This window comes from Urocampus carinirostris, chromosome 1, assembly GCF_059441175.1.
Source record: "Urocampus carinirostris isolate Australia breed hairy pipefish chromosome 1, RoL_Ucar_1.0, whole genome shotgun sequence".
NCBI lineage: Eukaryota > Metazoa > Chordata > Actinopteri > Syngnathiformes > Syngnathidae > Urocampus > Urocampus carinirostris.
In genome coordinates, this window is record NC_142349.1 from 47,396,919 (window position 1) to 47,416,791 (window position 19,873).

General features: G+C 40.3%; 1 protein-coding gene across 5 annotated transcripts in view; it reads left to right on the plus strand.

Annotated features, from left to right (window-relative positions):
- Positions 1–19,873, plus strand: part of arhgap44a (Rho GTPase activating protein 44a) — a 51,859-nt gene that overhangs the window by 10,323 nt on the left and 21,663 nt on the right. For 3 of the 5 annotated variants that reach the window (XM_088342700.1, XM_088342682.1, XM_088342708.1), the window contains exons 2-11: positions 12,814–12,853; positions 12,934–13,053; positions 14,240–14,319; positions 14,651–14,762; positions 14,846–14,922; positions 15,387–15,501; positions 15,578–15,646; positions 15,745–15,826; positions 16,607–16,734; positions 19,760–19,871. In XM_088342700.1, the coding sequence (XP_088198826.1) occupies positions 12,814–12,853; positions 12,934–13,053; positions 14,240–14,319; positions 14,651–14,762; positions 14,846–14,922; positions 15,387–15,501; positions 15,578–15,646; positions 15,745–15,826; positions 16,607–16,734; positions 19,760–19,871 (935 nt within the window). The remainder of the gene's footprint in view (positions 1–12,813; positions 12,854–12,933; positions 13,054–14,239; positions 14,320–14,650; positions 14,763–14,845; positions 14,923–15,386; positions 15,502–15,577; positions 15,647–15,744; positions 15,827–16,606; positions 16,735–19,759; positions 19,872–19,873) is intronic. The other 2 variants (XM_088342690.1, XM_088342717.1) reach the window with 1 other exon arrangement.

The following is a 19,873-nucleotide window of genomic DNA, read 5'->3' on the forward strand; positions in this document are numbered from 1 at the left end:
AAATGAAACCATATTTTGCAGTAATTTATCTTTATAAATACAGTATGTCACATAAGTGAGTGCACCCCTCACATTGTGACAGGGATTTCATCATAATGTTTAAATGAACAACACCGAAGAAACTTGACACTTTGACATAATGAAAAGTAGTCTGTGTAAAGCTTTCAGAGCAATGTAAATTTTATTTCCCGCTCAAAAAACTCAAACTATAGGCTTTATTAGCAAACCCCCTTGTAACAAACGTGAGTACACCCTGAAGTCCCAAAAGTTCAATATTTTATATGACTTATTGCTGTATTGTATTTTATATGGCCAATATTATCTTGCAGAACCACCTTAATAATCCTGGGAATGGATTTCACCAAAACCTTACAAATTGCCACTGGAATGCTCTTCCACTCCTCCTTCCATGACAACATAACGGAGATAGTGGATATTTCAGATCTTGTGCTTCTTCCCCTATGCTTGAGGATTCCCAAAGATGTTCTATTGCGTTTTGATCTGAAGTCATGCTTGGCCAGTCCATCCCCTTTACCCATAACCCCTTTAGAAAAGCCTTGGTCATCTTAGAAGTGTATTTGGGGTCATTGTCAGGCTGAACATTGCCCTGCAACCCAGTTTCTTTAGGGAGGAGATCATACCTTGCTCCTGTATTTCACAGTACATGCTTGAGTTCATGTTTCTTCAATAAAATTCAAATCTCCAAATCCAGTTGCAATCATGCAGCCCCAAACAATGACAGTCCGAGCACCAATGCTGCACCATGCTCTACTTTAGGCATGTCACAAACACGTTTGTACTCCTTACCTGGTTGCTGCCACACATGTTTCACACCAACTGAGCCAAATAAATTAATCTTTGTCTTGTCAGACCAGAGGATATATTTCGGGTAAGCCATGACCTTTGTTTACATACTTGCAGTATTTTCATTGTGCCAAAGCCATGTTTCTTCAGAGATGTTCTATTTAGCGTTGTATTGAAATCCCTGCAGAAATGTGAGGTGTGTCCTCATTTAGCACACTTTCTCAGCTTTGAAATCGTCTAAAGAGCCCACTCCCATTTGAAATTGGAAAAATGGCAAAGTGAGAGGAACAGGATGGCAAGCCACATATCAGGACAGATGGCGCATCCATCTCAGCTTCTCTTCAGAGCTTTGATTTTGTCACTGCACATATTTAAAGCCAGTGTTGGACACACCTGTTGCCCGCTACATCAATTAACACAAAATGGAGTGAATTTGAAAATATTTCAGTAACATTATAAACAGTTCACAAGGTCCTCTTGTATGACTGATTTGAACATGGGGCTATTCAAGTAATTCTTGGCCCTCTAGGTAACGCAAGGTTTTGAATTTGTGAACGGTTTTCTAAACCGGCATCTGAATGTTCATATTCTTGCACATGTTGTAATGAAATAAAATACCAATGGCAAATACAGTGGAACCTCGGTTCTCGACCATAATCCGTTCCAGAACACTGTTCGAAAACCGATTTGTTCGATCACCGAAATCGTTTTCCCCATTAAAAGTAATGTAAAATCGTTTTAATCCGTTCCAACGCCCTGAATAGTTACCATGAACGTAAACATGAAGCTAACCCAGGCTAATCGTTTGCTCGCGTTAGCGTAATCTTCCGTACGAAATATTACGCTAACATGAACGTGTAAAAATAAAAAAATCAGGCCGTTTACTCGTCATTTAGCACTCGGGTCTCTACAAAAAGTGGTGAGCGGTTAAAGGATAAAGAAAAGAATTATGAATAGGATTTCTTACCTTTGTGGTGGTCTGCAGAAGCCATGCTCTATTCCCTCGAAAGAAGGGAAACTCGCACACCTTCTTCATTTTGCTATTATTTCTTTCTTAAATGCAATAGTTGTACGCACTACTCTTCTTTATTCACTTTAGCAACTTTGCTGCCTGCACCGACCTTCTTCGGAGGCATAATTAGGGGCTAAAACACTCCGTTCACCGATATTAAAAGCGAAAGCGAAAAGAAGTGCGCGCGCACGTCATAACAGTTCTTCACGAGGGGTGGGGGCAATCTACACGATCTACACCCGTACGCCGCCCAGCATCACACCCTAGCGTACCCGTGTTCAAACTCCGATTTTTTGAACGAAAAGCGAAGCAAGAATTACTCGAAATTTTTGGTCAAGAACCGATTTGTTCGAACTGAGAGGCGTTTGAAAACCGAGGTTCCACTGTGTGGGATTTTTAAAGATCCTTGGGAATGGCTCAATACAATTCTCATTTTTATAGCAGGTTAAAACAAATCTGAGCTGAAATGAACTTGCTACACAAATATATTTTAATCAAGATTTAGGAGATTAGCATATCATTTACGCTTTTGGGTAAAGAACGTGTTGGCATTAATCATTAGCGTGACAATCTTTACTGTAATTTTAATGCCTTTTTTTTACCTTCTAAAGTAGTCTTCCAAAAAAGAGGTTCTAAGAAGGCTCTTAACAAGCTCAAAATAAAGTTTAATTTTAACCTTGTTGTCTACTGTTCCAAGTAAATGAATGCACATTTTAGAGAATTAAATACTTCAGCAGTTGTTACCCAGAAAGTGGGAGTTTGTTTGAGTGACATCGTGTTGTTCCCAGCGTTTTTGTTACTATTGAACTAGCGCAAAGAAGATTTCATGGGACATGATTTCCTTTTTTTGACACACTGTTGTTTTGAATAAGCATCAGTATCGATATCTGCCAATCATGTTGCTGTTCTTTGATATCCACACCCGTTAGGCTTGATTTGCTTTTGTTTTTTGTAACCTTGAAGGTTCGATCCTTTTTTTTTTTTTTTTTTTTTCATGTTATACTTTAATCTTATTGTTTATTAATGCAACATGGGCAGCACGGCGGCGCAGTGGTTAGCGCGTGTGCGGCACGGTTCTAAGGTCTTGGGAACCTGCTGTGTGGGTTCAAATCCAGCTACCGGACTTCCTGTGCGGAGTTTGTATGTTCTCCCCGTGCTTGCGTGGGTTTCCTCCGGGCACTCCGGTTTCCTCCCACATTCCAAAGACATGCATTTCAGGTGGATTGGCTGGTCCAAATTTGTCCCTAGGTGTGAATGAGTGAGCGAGTTGTCTGTCCCTGTGTGCCCTGCGATTGGCTGGCAACCAGTTCAGGGTGTCCCCTGCCCACTGCCCGACGATTGCTGGAATGGGCTCCAGCACCCCTGCGACCCTACTGAGGATAAGCGGTGCAGCTAATGAGATGAGATGAGATTAATGCAACATCCATTGCAGTCTGGTTATTCTGGAAGGGGGATATGCGGTCCCGTCTCAAGGTTTCTTCCTTTTCCTCACCTTGAGGTTTTTGAGTTTTTCCTTGCCCTCATGCAGCCCTTTGAGACTCGTTGTGAATAAGGGCTATACAAATAAACATGACATGACTTGACCTTGTGTTAAGGGCTATACAAATAAACATGACATGACATTAAAGGAAGAGGGTAGGGGAGGGCTTTAGGAAGGGAGGGAATCTTTATTGCACTAATACGATCCCATACTGTAAGTTAACACCCAATGTAAATATCTTCTGCCTCTGCATGCCCACACTTTCTTGTGTAAATATTTTGTAAATTATCTTTCTATCTTTATTATTGTTTTTTTTTTTTTATCTAAACTGGAGTGCCATGTCCAATCTCGTTGTCACAGTATGTTCAACCCATTTTGTTGTCAGGACCAGAACAGGAAACAGGACCCACTCGCGTAACGTTACTCACAGTTTTATTGGGGAAAAGAGAAAAGAGCGCACACTCGATCCGGAGATCGTTGGCCGCGGGGAGTAGGTTGCTCAGCCACGGAAGTGGGACTTCCATGGCGAGCGATGGCAGTGTCAGGAACGGAAAAAGTCTAAATCAAACAGATCGTAGCTGGAGAAAAACAAGAGCAAAAACACAGGACATGCAAAAAAGGGCTCGCTCTGTAAAAACGGAGATTCGCAGATGGACTAACAAAAGGGGCTGACTGGACAGAGTTTAATTACTGACAGGGAGCTAATCCGCCAACAAGCTCCAGCTGGAGCCCACGGGCGGGACCAATTGAGCGCCATGGCACCTGTGACATTTGTAACAATGATAATAAAGGTATATTCTATTATATTCTGTCTCTTATCTGAAAGCTTCTCTCTCTGTCCTCTTTGCAAGTTTGAAATCTATTGATGTCCTCTTGCCTTATTTTGAGTGTCTACTGAAAGTAATAAGAGGCCCTCTTGAAGTAAAGTCCAAACGCTAGCCCAAACCTTATGAAAGAGGAAAAAAGTAGAATTTATTCAAGCGGGTCTAAGAAATGCATGTGTTTGCACGTGCATCATGAATGAGCTGACTAAGGCTGCAATTATGACTGTAAGTCGGGAGAGAGTGGCAGTGAGTGAAACAGTTACAAATTTGGTACAGCTCCTTTAAACTTAGGTTGAAATATAATTTTATTGTTGGCTAGCCTCTCTAGAAGACAGCACTGATTGCTGAAGGTTTCCTGTTGTCTTAGCTTGCTAGGCTATGGTAGCCATTATCTAGCGCTAAAATTGCGTTTTGTTTTACATCACTTTAGTGTTACCTGTATGGATATTTTAAATTCACATTGCACACTCCTCTTTGTTTTTTTTTCTGTTTGACAATAAGCTCAAACTCGCCATGACCATAAAAAGCTTGAAGCATTCTGTTTAAAGAAAATAACTGTTCACTCTGTGCCAAACCTTTGGTTATATTGCAGTAACTGGAGTTTGCTACCACCATTTATTGCAGGGACGTTCGTAGGGATGTGACCTACTTTTGCTGGACAAATACAGTAAAGTGGCTTTTTCTGTTCTTGGAGCTTGGGCGCCAGCGTGCACCTATCCCCGCTTTTTATCTCGGGGTCAAAACAAGACGCCATTGAAGCATTTCTGGGTCCATGTTTCTTGGAGTGTGTGCTAAGGGATGCGTGTGTGTGGATTGCTGGATCTGGATCTCATGCCAGTCAGTGCCCCGAGCAGTGGGCACTGGGCCGTCATTCTGCTCCACTGCTCTTTTTCCCTTGAGCACAGGACCCGTTGGTGTGTGTGGTCCAGCAAGGACTTCTCAGAAGCATTCAACTTTGTCAGAAGAAATGACCTACATTGACAATCTAAATTTCAACTGTGTCTTGAAAGTGTATTGATGTAATCCTCACAACTTTATTTTCAGTTTTTAACACTTTTCTTGTCCAAAATCGTTTCTTGTACTACTTGTGGGTATGAAATTCCGTGGTCCGTTAAGTGTGTTTTGCTTAGCAAGATCTTTACAGTGATCTGTTTTGAGGTGTTGACAAAACGAAGTACAGGATCCATTCAGCTAGCCATAATCTGCACCACTTATCCTCAGCCCATTCCAGCTATCTTAAGGCAGTAGGCAGAGGACACCCCGAACTGGTTACCAGCCAGTCGCAGGGCACATAGAGACAGACAACTCACTTGCTCATTCACACCTAGGGACAATTTGGACCGGGCAATTAACCTGTCATGCATTTTTTTGGAATGTGGGAGGAAACCGGAGTGCCCGGAGGAAATTCATATAAGCACAGGGAGAACATGCAAACTCCGCACAGGAAGGCTAGATTTTATCCCATGACCTTAGAACTGTGCCGAGGATGTGCTGACCACTCAGCCGCCGTGCCGTCAGTACAGGATCCTCATTCAAAAAATCCTTAGGTAAAAGGAGCTCTCCAAAATCTAGAACTTTTTTACTCGCTGCCACCATCTCCTTGCTTGTATCCTCAATGCAGCTTTTGTCAGCTTGTTTATGATGCGTGTACAAGTACATGCATTTTTTAGAAGTGCACGAAATAACTTTTTATTTCATCCGTCTCGGGTTTGGGTTGGTGCTTGAAGTGGCGTTTTCTTATAGACTCTACTTAAAGTACTTCTTTTATTACCTTCACTATATTAATGGTACACTAGCAAATAGAAAAAAAAACTTTCGGGGAGGAGCATGAAATCAGTGTCCAGCACTCTTCCCAAACCTCAGTCCTCTAACCTACTATGTTCCGACCCACCAACAGATTTGGTAAAGTGGAAAATAAAACCTTATGGCTCTTTGAACTCAGTTTGGCACTGTTTGCTCATATTTAATAGAGAAACTATTTACCTTTCAACTTTTTTAAGGCCACCTCAATTGACAGTCCTCACCTTCAAACAAAAACACGTTTTGAAACAAGATGAACTAAACCATTGATTGTGTTAATTTGAAAAAAAAATCTTATCAAAAAAAGTATATATATATTTGTTGGGTCATTTTGTTTCAAACATCAAAGTACCTAATACTTTGATGTTTGAAAATGTTTAAACACAAAAAGTGAGTAATTTTAAAGCTGAAAAAGTAATTCTGGAATAATTTTGCTCAAAGGAACACTGTCATATTAGACTTGTCTATGTCACTGTACTATGTAGCACAACTGAAAAGGAGTGCTTCAAAGCACATGAAATAATACAAACTAGGTGAGCAAACCACACAATTTCTTTTAAGGTTTTGCCTAGCCTTTCACAGCTTTTTTGGGGAATACCCTTAGCAGCAAGACGATGTATAATCATAACTACCTCTAAATGAGCCTCATGTAATGTAAAAAAAACAATTCTTAACCTACTTTTACATTTAAAAAATGCATATTTTTATTATAGTTGTAAGGCGCCCGCTTTGAGACTGGGAGGTCGGTGGTTCGCGCCCCGGCCGAGTCATTCCCAAGACTTAAAAAGTGGTCGGCGGCGCCCTCTGTTGGCTGCGGCTGCATCGGCTCGCTACAACGGGTCAGGTGCAATCGACATTTCGTTCTGTGTACATTGTTACACAGAATGACAATACAAGGAAATTATTAAATTATATTTTGCCCATTCAAAATAGGCCGAAAACTGTCAACGATAGATTTCAGAGTTCCGTCTTCATTGGAGCTCCGACGACCAATGCGGCTAAGGGATCCGTGACCATGATTCTGCTTATTATTCAAATCAATATTGTTTATTCATGAACAAAGTTTTTTTTTTTACCAGTATGAGGCACTAAAAAACACACAATGTCCCTTTAAAACAAACCCCCAAAAATTGCTCCAAAATAAAGCCCCCTGATAACCTAATTTGGGCTTTTTTTAAGCTGTTTTTTAGAGTGCTGGTACCTAATTTATCATCCACCATTTTTAACTGAAATTACCTCGCACCTACAAACAGCCCACATTTTTCCCAACTTATCGCCTACTAGCTTTGTGATACAAATTAAAAGAAGTTGTTTTGTTAACATACATAGACATGAATTATTATGTGTGCTTTGGAGAAGTGTGAGCTGCGCTGCGGGGACCAAGGGGGCAGCTGACCAACGGTAATTTATAAAGAGACATGCCTTACATAACACGTGCTGTTTTACGCTGTGTGCACGCAACTCAGATGCAGCGTGGAAATGACATACTGTCACTTGGAATGTAACAACGCATTGCAAAGTGTCCTCTTCTCTCTTCTGAGGTACTGATCAAGTTTAGCTATGTGGAGTTTGCGCTTTCTCTCTGTGTTTGACTAAGGACTTTGCTCTTTATCCTAGAAACATACCATGTTCGCACAATTAGAAGACTCTCACTTGACCGTGGTTTGTAATTACTGTATGTGTCTGCATTTTGTGACCAGTCCACAGTGTACTCATGGAAAAGCTAGTTGGCAACCAAAGCACCTCTGTGACAAAGATGAAGATGAAAGAAAATGTGAGAATCTATTTGTTCATTGGGTGAGACTGATTGCTGATTTATTTATTTATTTATCTTAAATCAAAATGTCACACTACTAGAGGCCAGACGAGCTGGCTCTCTCTCCCAGTGTAAATATTATCCTCACCAATTTGCTTGCCGCTCTATCGATTCCCCATTCAAGCTGTTCTATGAACCTTTTGCAAGTTTCGAATACACCAATACGTCTTTCCATTCTCTCCCTAATCAATTAAGTGAGTCAATAGGGAGCTTGGCTCGAGAGCAATTGTACATTTATCAAGACAGCTTGGACCACTCCGTGCTTAAACTTTTAGATATACACACATATATTTCACAAAGGTCCCTGTTGGTGTGTACGATTATATCGGTGCTGTTATAATGCCAAAAGAAAAAAGTTATAACGGGATTACTGCTGTGGGATATCACACTTTTTAGCCTCCCTGCTACAGTTTATTGGGGTTACTGAAGAGAAGGATCCATCAGGAAGTCGAATCTCAGATTCAGGATGCGCAGTTTGGTCATCTGGGCCGTGGAAGAGTGGACCAGTTTTACACCCTCTATAGGGTCCCTTAGTGCGCATGGGAGTTTGCCAGCAATAAGTCAGATTTGTTTCCAGTGAGAATTGGACTCCACCAAGGCTGTCTTTGTCACCAATTCTGTTGGTGACAAAGACTTTTATGGACAGAATTTCTAGGCGCAGCCGTGGCATTGAGAAGGTGCTGTTTGGGGTGATGTGGTGCTGTTGACTTCCTCAGGCCGTGATCTTTGGCTCTCACAGGCCGGGATAAAGATCAGCACTTCCAGGTATGAGATCAAGGTTCTCAGCCAGAAATGGTGGCATGCCCTCTTCGAGTTGTGGACGAGATTCTGCCCCAATTGTAGGAGCTCTACCTTAGGCTGCCACCCCCATGACCTGACCCCAGATAAGCGGATACATAGGTGATAATTGCTATGCATCATTTTCCAACGTCAATGACGCTAATGGTAACTGCTTATGCATTAGTAACAAATCACAATAAATGCAAGGTCTGTATATGGTTGCAGCTAAAATACCGCTAATAACTAAAGGATTTGGAGTAGCGCCGTTAGTCCCGATTGTTAGTGGTTAGAGGCAATTGTGTGCTGATCCGCTTTTTGAGAAATCAGGTTAACTCTTACCCATCCTTGTATGACGCAGCATTCATTTTTAGGGATCAGCATTCTGCCACAAACAGTTCAAAGGGCCAAAAGGGACATTCAAATATAGTTGGACATTTCACAATTAGAAAAAAAGTTCATAAATGTATTAAATACTAATAATTGCCATTGTCTAAAAAATGCTAGATTATTCTAAAACTATTTAAGATGACCTCCATTAACCATTATAAACATGAAATCATGTTTTTTTTTTTCATTCTAAATTCTACTTACACATACATAGAAAAAGTGAAACAAAATCGCCTGGGAGTTGGTAAAACAGAAAGAAAATTCAAGAAGAAGGATGCCTCTCGTCTCAATAAACTGGCTAGGAAAGCGAGCTCTGTTGTGGGCAAAGAGCTGGACAGCCTAACAACAGTAGCTGAGAGACGAGCACTGAAAAAGCTGAGGTCAATCATGGACAATCCATCGCATCCACTACACAGCATTATCTCCAGACAGAAGAGCAGTTTCAGCGACAGACTGCTGTCACTGTCTTGTACTACGGACAGACTGAAGAGATCTTTTCTTCCTCATGCCATGAGGCTCTTTAACTCCACCCGGCAGAGTAAAGGCCCACATTAAACCACACCACCTACATTGGATATTACCGAATCTTACTGCAATATGTATTCTGTGTAGCTCTATTTAGTTACTCTATATAACACGCTACAGTGGGCATTTGAGGTCGCTGGTTCGCGCCTCGGCCGAGTCATACCTAAGACTTATGACATTGGTAAAATGGCGGCGCCCTCTGTTGGCTGCGGCTGCATCGGCTCGCTACAACGGGTCAGGTGTATCGACATTTCGTTCTGTGTACATTGTTACACAGAATGACAATACAAAAGAAATTATTATTATTATTATTATTTGCACGTCACACTGGGTATTTGTATATTGTATTCTTTTGGCTTTATTATTGTACTGTTCTCAGCTCAGGGATGCTGCTGGAAATGTGAATTACCCTTAGGGGATGAATAAAGTATCTATCTATCTATCTATCTATTGGATTGAAATGTAGTTGTTAGTTTGGTTTCTTCTCCTTTAAAATATACCTCAAATGTATCTATTCCTAAAAGTTCTTCTGTCCTTAAACTGTCTAGATAACCAAATTGGCTTGAAGCGTGTTTTTTTATTCCAGACTTTGCACTTGACAAACGTCTGGGCAGCTCTGTTGAGTCATTAGCCGCCTCAGGTAGAGGAATGGCGGCTAAGTGGCAGATGGTTGTTGTTATTAATGAGCACACACACGTCTGCCACGTCTCTTACATGTTTGCTTTCCTCCCAGGAGTCATTCCGCATTATTACTGAAGTGCAACTCATTGTTTTCAGTATGGTTTTTGGCCAACAAAGACCTGTCCGGGAATTAAATGAAGAATGGAAGACAGCTTCCGTTTAGGAGTGGTTGCTTCCAGAATTAAAAACAGACCTGGTAGCTCCATTTTAGAGGTTGCATTATCTTATCTTGTACGTGTCCATTAGAAACTGGCTTATTTCATTTCTGTCAGTATATCTTGTAAGGATGTGGGAAAGCAATTTTCTGTTCTGAGTGTAACAGGTATGTATGATTTATTTCACAAAATTCACTGGCCAAAACAATAAGTACACCTATTGTAATATTGCCCATGAAGGCTTTTAGAATTTAAACTGTCTTTCTTGTCATTGATGACAGCGTAATGAACATTGTTTTCAACAAGATTAGACATGGCACTGCAGGGTAAACACATAATAAATACTTTCATCCATCCATTATCTGCCCCACTTATCCTCAGTAGAGTCATGAGGGTGCTGAAGCCCATCCCAGCTATTTTCGGGCAGTTGGTAGGGGACACCCTGAACTGGTTGCCAGCCAGTCGCAGGGCACACAGAGAAAGACAACTCCCTCGTTCATTCACACCTAGGGACACTTTGGACCGGCCAGTTAAGCTGACATGCATGTTTTTTAGAAATGTGGGAGGAAACCGTTGTGCCCGGAGGAAAACCACGCAAGCACGAGGAGAACATGCTAACTCCGCACAGGAAGGCTGGTAGCTGGATTTGAACCCATGAGCTCAAAACAGTGCCGCGGACGCGCTAACCTCTCAGCCGCTGTGCTGCCTATAATAAACACTCATGAGAGGAACAAAATTAGATAAAAAGAATGCCATGATGAATAGGCAAAAATATTCACATGGTTGCTTAGAAACTTACAACAATGGTACGTGTTGCCTCCCTGCAATGGTTTCATCTATTTATGCAATTTGACATTTTTTGTCATGTATCTCGTTGTCTACTTGGTCTTGTATTTTGTCATTTATTTTCTATGGATTTTGTTGTGTATTTTGTCAATCAAATATTATTCAAACAAAGGGGTGGGTCACACTTACTGAGATTTTTACACGATTTGATCACCAGTGATCTACCCTAGGAGTTGGTGCGGTATCGCAAGCCGGCAATGTGCACGAGACTGCACAGAAAGCAGCCAATTATTTTCTGGTCCGTGTTGATGACTCTCTGTACTTTTTCTGTCCACTGCTGTGCTCTCAGCATACCACAACCTGACGCTGTATGCCAGAATTCCCTCCACCGTGGCTTTTGTTTTTAAAGATAGGCTGATGTAATTATTCTTTAGCCGTTTTTTTATGTGTTACTTCCAGTAAGTAGGCATGATCCACTTATTGAAACATAAATATTTTGTTTGTTTGTTGTACATGATTCAATTGTTTGTTTGTTTGTACATGATTCAGATTGAATCGTTTCTTGTACATGATTCAATTGTTTGTTTGTTTGTACATGATTCAAATTGAATCGTTTCTCCGGCGCCGTCACGAATGGCAGCCACTCCAGCAGCTCCCGTGTTATTTTCGATTGTTCTCAGTTATTTTCGATTGTTCTCAGCTTAGGGATGCTGCTGGAAAAGTGAATTTCCCTTCGGGGATGAATAAAGTATCTATCTATCTATCTATCTATCTATGATGTTTAAAGTATAAAACAAGTTCATCTTGGATATTGTTCAAATATTTTGTAATGTTACGATCCAACAACTTTTTTTTCACATCACACATCAAACTTGATGCCCCAATGGTGTAATGGTTCACTGCGAATGAGGAGATTTTATGTTGGTATTGAATATTTTTAAATTTTACGAAATGACTGACAGTAAATGAGTTGGCAACAGTCTGACCATGTTTTTTACTTGGTCTATTATGAAAGTAATGATTCTGATTGACATAGGCTGTAAAAAATGTTCTTCAAAGTCCCAGCTTGTAATATCTGACCACTAGATGGTGCTGTAATGTCTAAGGCAAACTAAAAACCAGGTTCCACTATTTAAAGGAAATATGAATTTATTTTTATGAAAATTAACATTGGTATGATAGTTTAGATATTTTTGACTAGTATTCAAATCAAGTTATTTTAAATCTTTTTTTACTGAATCAAATTTTTTTGTACCACTAGGGGCCACTAAATATTACACACTGTCCCTAAAATTGATAAAGAATAGTGTATATCGAAGTACCATATTTTCTTAACTATAAGGTGCATATTAAGTATTTCTTCAAAATGTGTGGCACGTCCTATTGTGTGGTGCGCCCAGAGCGTTTGGCATGTAAATGAAGTAGAGGGCACAATGAGTTAAAGGGGTGAAGTCTACTTTAAAGGATGAACACAGGGTAAACACTGGGTCAAGTGTATGCATACAGATTGAATGCAAAACTTCACCCTATTTTCAAGTGTGCCTTATTGGCCTGCTAAAAACAAAAATAAAATGACACATGTGTCTGAGACTCTCTCTTTTAGTATGGTGCCCTTGAAGGGCGTGAAATACACTAAATGTTTTTGGTAAAGTTAGACACAATGTTTTGAAATAATGGTCTCAGATTAGACTTTTGATTTTTACTGTAAAATTGACCACTGTAAAGCCAAAGTTAAACTTATTTTCCCCTTTTTCTTCCTTTAGAGCTGAAAAAACTGAAGTGTTAAGCGAAGACCTACTGCAGGTAAAAGTGTATGCATGTCACTATCCTTAAAAATAGTCAAATGTTTTTCATGCACATTTAAAGAAATGAACTTTTTGCAGGTAGAGAAGCGTCTGGACCTGGTCAAACAGGTGACGCACAGCACACACAAGAAGCTGACAGCTTGCCTGCAGGGTCAGCAAGGGGCCGACGTTGAGAAGAAATCGGTCAAGTCGCCTTCTGTAAGGACCAACCACCACCTACCTATCGGGGCCATTTAAGACTTAATAAACCAAAATGTTGTTTTTTATCCTGAAATTAATGAGTCTGTGGGGTGTATGTAAGATCTTATCTTGAGCTAAGGTCGGGCCTAAAATGTTTTGGTTTAGGCCGGTCTGGGCTTCTTTCTCGTTTATAATTTTTTTTTTAATGTTCATCGTCTTTTTTTCTTGGTGTTGCACGGTGAAGTATCAATTCAATCCCAAGTTTGCGCACCACAACTTGCAGTGGCACGCTTGGGTGCGCTCTCTGTGAGGTACACGGCACTGTGTGGTAGGGGGACTGAATGGATTGCGCTGATCTTCCACCGCGCGGCACAAAAAGAAACAAAGAACAATAATGGGTGGATAATTAAAAAAATAAAAATGTCAGCAAGAGAGAAGCCCAGCAATCACAGATGAAATGTAAAAAAAAAACAGGTTTATTTCTAGCTCAGTCCCTCAAACCAAGTTGATTAGTCAGACTCGGGCTGGGTAGGGCTTTAATACCCACGGGCCAATACCAATTTGTCAGGTCGGGCTGAATTTTTTGAGCTCAATCTAACTGTAACAGTGTGGTGCCTGAGGATTTTTCATTTTGTACTTTTGATGGCATTTCAGTAGTTAGTATGTTAAAGCTACAGTGGGAGATTGCTTCAAATTTGTTCTTAAGTGCCTTACTAAGGACTTTCTTAGTCTATTTGCCACCATGTAAATGCTTCTGTGTGAAAGCATACCAGTAACTTCTACAGTATAGCAGTTAAGAATACAATTTTTTGCTGAAGGTAAATTATTAATTCATAATAGCTTCTGTTATGTGAGTTAGATGATTTTCAGTGGGATTTGCGTTAGTTGTGTAGATAGATAGATACTTTATTCATCCCCGTAAAATTCATGTTTTTATTTATGTGTTGGCATATATGAGACTCTACCAAAAGCATACCTGAGAGCAGTTCAAGTGTGAGTGAAATGTTTGTCTGTCCAATGTGGTCAGCATGAACGTGTTTCAAATGCTTGTTACTGTGCTTAACTACTGTACACGAGGCAGCGTTTTTGTAGCAGAGAGTATTGTTCTCGGTTGCGTTTGAGAACCAATTTGTAATATCCCTGATGGCCCCTCACAGTTTAGTTTGCCTCTTTCGTACAAGCCAACACGTTTGTTTCTCTTCAGCAGAAGAGACTCCCACTAACCATCCTGGCACAATGCATGGTGGAAGGAGCGGCAGTATTGGGAGATGACTCACTCTTCGGGTAAGCCAAAGAATGCTTGCTAACATTTCTGGAGAATTTTTTTTGTCTCTGGCTCGGCTTCTCATCCATATCTTTGAACCTGATGCGGCCCGCCACTCAAGATGTTTGCCCACTCCTGGTATAGGACCACATCTTGGAAAAAAAATACCGGCACATTGTTAATTTAGCAGAACATTTGAGCATGTATTGTTACTATTGTTCACGTTTTTAGCTAATGCTAACCTGTTTATTATTGTTTTAAGTCATTTTTCCATTATTTGTTTGTCCTCAAATCTTCTAAATCAGTTTTACACCAGCCCAAGTGCTAATTGTACTCGATTTGTCCTAACAGGAAGATGCTGAAGATGTGTGGTGAGACGGAGGAAAGGTTGGCCCAGGAGCTTATCGACTTTGAATTCCAGATTGAGCGAGATGTGGTCGAGCCACTCTGCATGCTCGCTGAGGTGCAACCACGTTGCCTCAAATGAAGAATGGCATCATGTGACTTGTGTATGGATTCTAATGACCTCATCTGCCATCTTCTTAGGTGGACATTCCCAACATCCAGAAGCAAAGAAAACACTTAGCTAAACTAGTTTTAGACATGGACTCATCGCGAACAAGGTGAAGGATTCCACACTATGTGTAAAATTGGTTCTGAGATGCACCCATGGAAATTTTTTTTTATATATCAGTTCCAAAAATATATATTTTTTTACGTGTCAGTTAGGAATAAAGTCAATTTCCAGGGCTTTGTCTGATTTCTAAACTGAAGCCCAAGGCAGAATATTTGAATGGATCGTTACAAAGTAAAACAGCTTTAAAAAATCTGAGCATGAAATGTAGTTAGCATGCATGCCACAAATAGACCCACTAAAAAGTATTAATAAGCATGCCTGATGAGGAAAAATTACATTTTCCATTTAGGGTTGAAACACATCCATTTAGGTTCATTTTGGCCCTTTAAATACCCTGAAAAGGAAGCACACTAAGACTGTGTCCAATAACTATCAAATTTCATTATTCATAGCAGAACAGGATATTCTGCTCCGAAGGCCTTTCTTGATCAGCGTATTCAATTCCTGCAGATACCAGCAATCATCTAAGTCGTCTAGCCACCCAAGCCCCCTGCAGCCTGGCACAAAGTCTGAGTCGCTTCGAGAAGAAATGGAGGAGGCGGCCATGAGAATGGAAATCTGCAGGGTAAGACTATACGGTCCTCAAAGACCTACTTCTTGTATTGATACATTTAAAAACACATATTTGGGATGTTTGACAGGATCAGCTGTCTGCAGATATGTACAGCTTTGTGGCCAAAGAAATAGACTATGCAAATTATTTCCAGACAGTAAGTACGCTACATTATCATGCCATATGGTTGCATCAGTAGATGTGTGTTCCCTCTGCATGTTCATCAGTAACCAAAGTTATCCATTCTATTCACAGCTCATCGAAACACAAGCAGAATATCACAGGAAGTCATTAGAGATTCTAAATAGCATCCTGCCCCAAATTAAAGCACACCAAGGTCAGCATGTGTGTGTATGTGTGTGTTACTACGTGTCAGTATCTGCCTTCCTTCTGCTCCAGTAGCAACATAATTGACGAGTAATAAAATTAACAGGCCATATTTGTCTCATTATGATGAAATTTGCCACCTACAGTTGACACATGTTTTCAGGCTCTAATTAGTTCCAAATAAGGATTAGCTTCACGCTTGTTTTATGTTTTAACTTTATATATTATTTTCAATGTGTGACACCAAAGTGAAAAGGTCAAAGTAGGTTTCTCTTAAATCAAACCTAGGTCAAACTATTACTCAAATTTGGTCAAAAATGGACTCACGCTATATGAACTGCTTGGTTATTTTTTCCAGAACAACCTCCTCCCCTTGTTTAGGGGTTTGAAACAAATCTAACCATCTTGTTTATATTTTTTGAGGGGGATGTTTTGTATAATACGAGCCTATTTAAGCCGAAAAACCTCGGTATGCGTTATTTTTCCAAAAGAACCCGGATGGGTTTTTTTCACAATTATTATTCAATTAAAAACTCTATTACACAATGAAACCCAAGAACGAACCATTTTTACAGGCTTTAGCGAAACCGTGGAAAACAAACCACATTATAGCAAGGGATTACTGTATTTTTAACGAGCTGTTTTTATAGCACAGGCTGAAGCTCTTAGTTTCTTTGTACGTTAGAAAACTTTTCATCAGGGAATCAAGCAATTATTTTCCTTGTGCTGAAAAATTCACGCTAACACGAATTTGTTAATAACGTAACGGAGAATGGGCTCTGCATTACAGAGGCGTGGGTGGAGAAGCCATCATTTGGCAAGTCCCTGGAGGAACACCTGAACATCAGCGGCAGAGAAATTGCCTTCCCCATTGAAGCATGTGTCACCATGCTGCTGGAGTGTGGCATGCAGGAGGAGGTATATCATCATTTGCACACTTTGTTTTTTATTTTTGTTTGTGTCTGTGTGAAGTTTTGGTGAAAGCATTGCTGAGGTTTATTATCATTAAATCTAATTGGTTTAATAATTCATGAGGTCCAATCCAATTAGATCTTGGAGAAGATATGTGGCAACAATTCTGAATTTTTCCTTATTTTTTTTCTTGTGTTGTTTCTTTCTTTCTATCTTGTGGAGCAACAATACAAAAGCAAAGACAGACATTTTGAAAGTTTGTAATGTGGTTTCATCCGTATTTGCTCAAAGTTCTCATTTATTTAGGATTGAATTGGAATGGGAATTTTCTTGGGCAGCACAGCGGCGCAGTGTTTAGCGCGTGTGCGGCACAGTCCTGGGGTCATGAGATCGAACCTCCTGTGTGGAGTTTGCATGTTCTACCTGTGCTTGCTTGGGTTTCCTCCGGGCACTCGGGTTTCCTCCCACGTTCCAAAAACATGCACGTCAGGCTAATTGGCCGGTACAAATTGTCCCTAGGTGTGAATGAGCGAGCAAATTGTCCGTCTCTGTGTGCCCTGCGACTGGCTGGCAACCAGTTCAGGGTGTCCCCTGCACACTGCCCGAAGATAGCTGGGATGGGCTCCAGCACCCCCACGACCCTACTGAGGATAAGCGGTGCAGATAATGGATGGATGGATAATGGATGGATGGGAATTTTCTTTGGAGGGACCCTTTTTGGTTTTTAAATTGACAGCAAAACGGCCACTTCCACCCGAAATTAGAGATGTATAAACAGTCTCAACTTCTTAAAGGGACAGTGTGTATATTTTGACCACTAGAAGTCCCTGTATGGTGTAGTGCAGGGGTCTCCGCAAGCACCAGGTAGGCCCCCAATAGTACCTGAGTAGCCTGTGAACTGGTTTTGAAATTTACCTCACCACTGATGGGTCATACTGATTTTCTAGCAAATTAGATTTATAACCGGCAAGGGAAATTGTTAACATGATCAGTTTCTTAGAAAACCTATGTTTTAAGGGTTGACTGTGCTCATTCAACCCTTTTTTCCAACAAATAAAACCTATTAATAATATATTAATAACATTGTAAAAACATAAAATGAGCATAAATTGCTAATTCGGAAATGCATTTTAAAAACGTAGCCCTTTGTGCTAGCTTAAAAAATAGCTCTTAAGATAAAAAAGGTCGGTGACCCCTGGTTTAGTGCAACAAAAAATGAGTGCTAAAAAAACGAGGAAGAATACGCACAGCGCTGAGGAGCAGCGCCAAAGTGTGTTTCTCAGGTAAAACTACTGTTACTTCAAAATAATGTGACTCAATTACTCAAGAGAGAAGCCCGGCCTGGCCCGACATACTGATTGACATTTAATGCTCGAGGGCCCAAGATCTTACCTCTATTTGATAGGTTCTGGAGGAACATGTATCCAAACTTAATAATAAACATCAGTTCGTGAGGTAGGAGTAAAACCAGTTCAAAACAGTACAAGAGATGTCCAAAAGGTTTCAGAGTCTATTTAATGAGTTTTGGTGAACTACTGTGTAAAAGGCAGCACAGAGATCCAGTAACAGAAGAAATGTTTATTAAAATCCGTATTATACCTGATGGAGTCTTGGAGCCTGAACGCAGATTTAAGAAGTAAATATTTTTGAGATGAAATGTTTGAGGAGTATGTTAGGAGTGACAAGATTGGATAGATTGAGAAATGAAATTGTGAGAGGCAGAACTGGAGTAGTAATGGAACTGAGCAAGCGTGTGGATAAGAGAGTACTCGGTTGGTTTGGACACATGGAGAGGATGGATGAGGAGCGAATGTTGAAGAGGATCTACAGAGCAGAAGTAAATCAAAGAACACCAAAAGGAAGGCCGCGATTGACCTGGATGTATGTTGTTACGAGTGCACTGCAGGAAGGAGGCCTAAATGTAGTGGAATTTAGAGCAGAGAGGTGTTGTGAAAGTATAATGGGATGTTTGGATGTGTTCTAAGGGATGGGCAGGGAACCTGTATGATACGGCAGGGGTAAACCAGTGAAAGCTGTCGGGCCCTGGAGTTGAACAGAAAAGTGTGTTGTGTCACCCTGACCCGAGTGACATGTGTCCTGTTTCATCTGGAGAAAGCATGACCAGCTTGGGTGCCTAGGTGCTTTACTTGTTTGGGCATTTGGGCATTTGGGTTGGCCATGGTCAAATTTGTTTTGTGTTTTTGCTACTTTTTCCTTTTTTCTTTTCCTTGTTTGTCTTGTTGTTGATCCTAAAACCAGACTGAAATTTCTTTTAAAAAACAAATTCAAACATAATTGTTATGTGAGAAATGGTAAATACATATATTTTTAAGTTTTTTTTTCATAGTAATCACCATATTTGTATGTTTAGTTCGCAGAAATTTTCCGATTAGAATTTTTTTTGGACTAGTTTTCAATTGTTTTCTTATATTTCTTTAGTATGACATTTTAACTGTAATTTATATTTAAACAATCTCGTAAAATATATTTTTCCTGTAAAAGTAGAAAAAAATACTCAAAATAAGCATAAGTATTTAATGTGACAAGTTACATTTTTTCATTTTGACGATCCATCAAAATCTAATCTAAATCTAAATCTATCAATCTATTCAATCTAAACTACTTTATAAATCCTGATTTCTGTGTGGTAACGTGACTTATAGGCTTCAAAACGGCTCAAATGATTTCCGTGAAAATGTACACATTTGTACTTTAGGCTTTTGTAGGTGCTTTTCGCTAGGTTTCGGTTTAAGGCACCCCAAATAAATATAACAAAATAATAAACATCCGCTTTTGTGTGGTATGCTCTTGTGCCCTTCTTTGTGCTCCTCTGCCGTCTGTCGGCTAACTTGGGTACTGCAGCTTCCGACCACTCCAAGCAAACGAAACAAATCTTCTATCGTTTATTTTGTTTTTGTTACATTTAGCTAGTATGAACCGTAAAACCATAAGATGTTTTTGTAAGGGAAATGTATTTTCAATTCTTCAATGATGAGGCATTTTGCCGTGTTTGTCCGTGGGTTACATGCAGGGCCTCTTCCGAGTGGCTCCCTCAGCCTCCAAACTGAAAAAGCTGAAAGCCTCCCTGGACTGCGGCGTTCTCGATGTGCAGGAGTACTCCTCTGACCCTCACGCCATCGCAGGT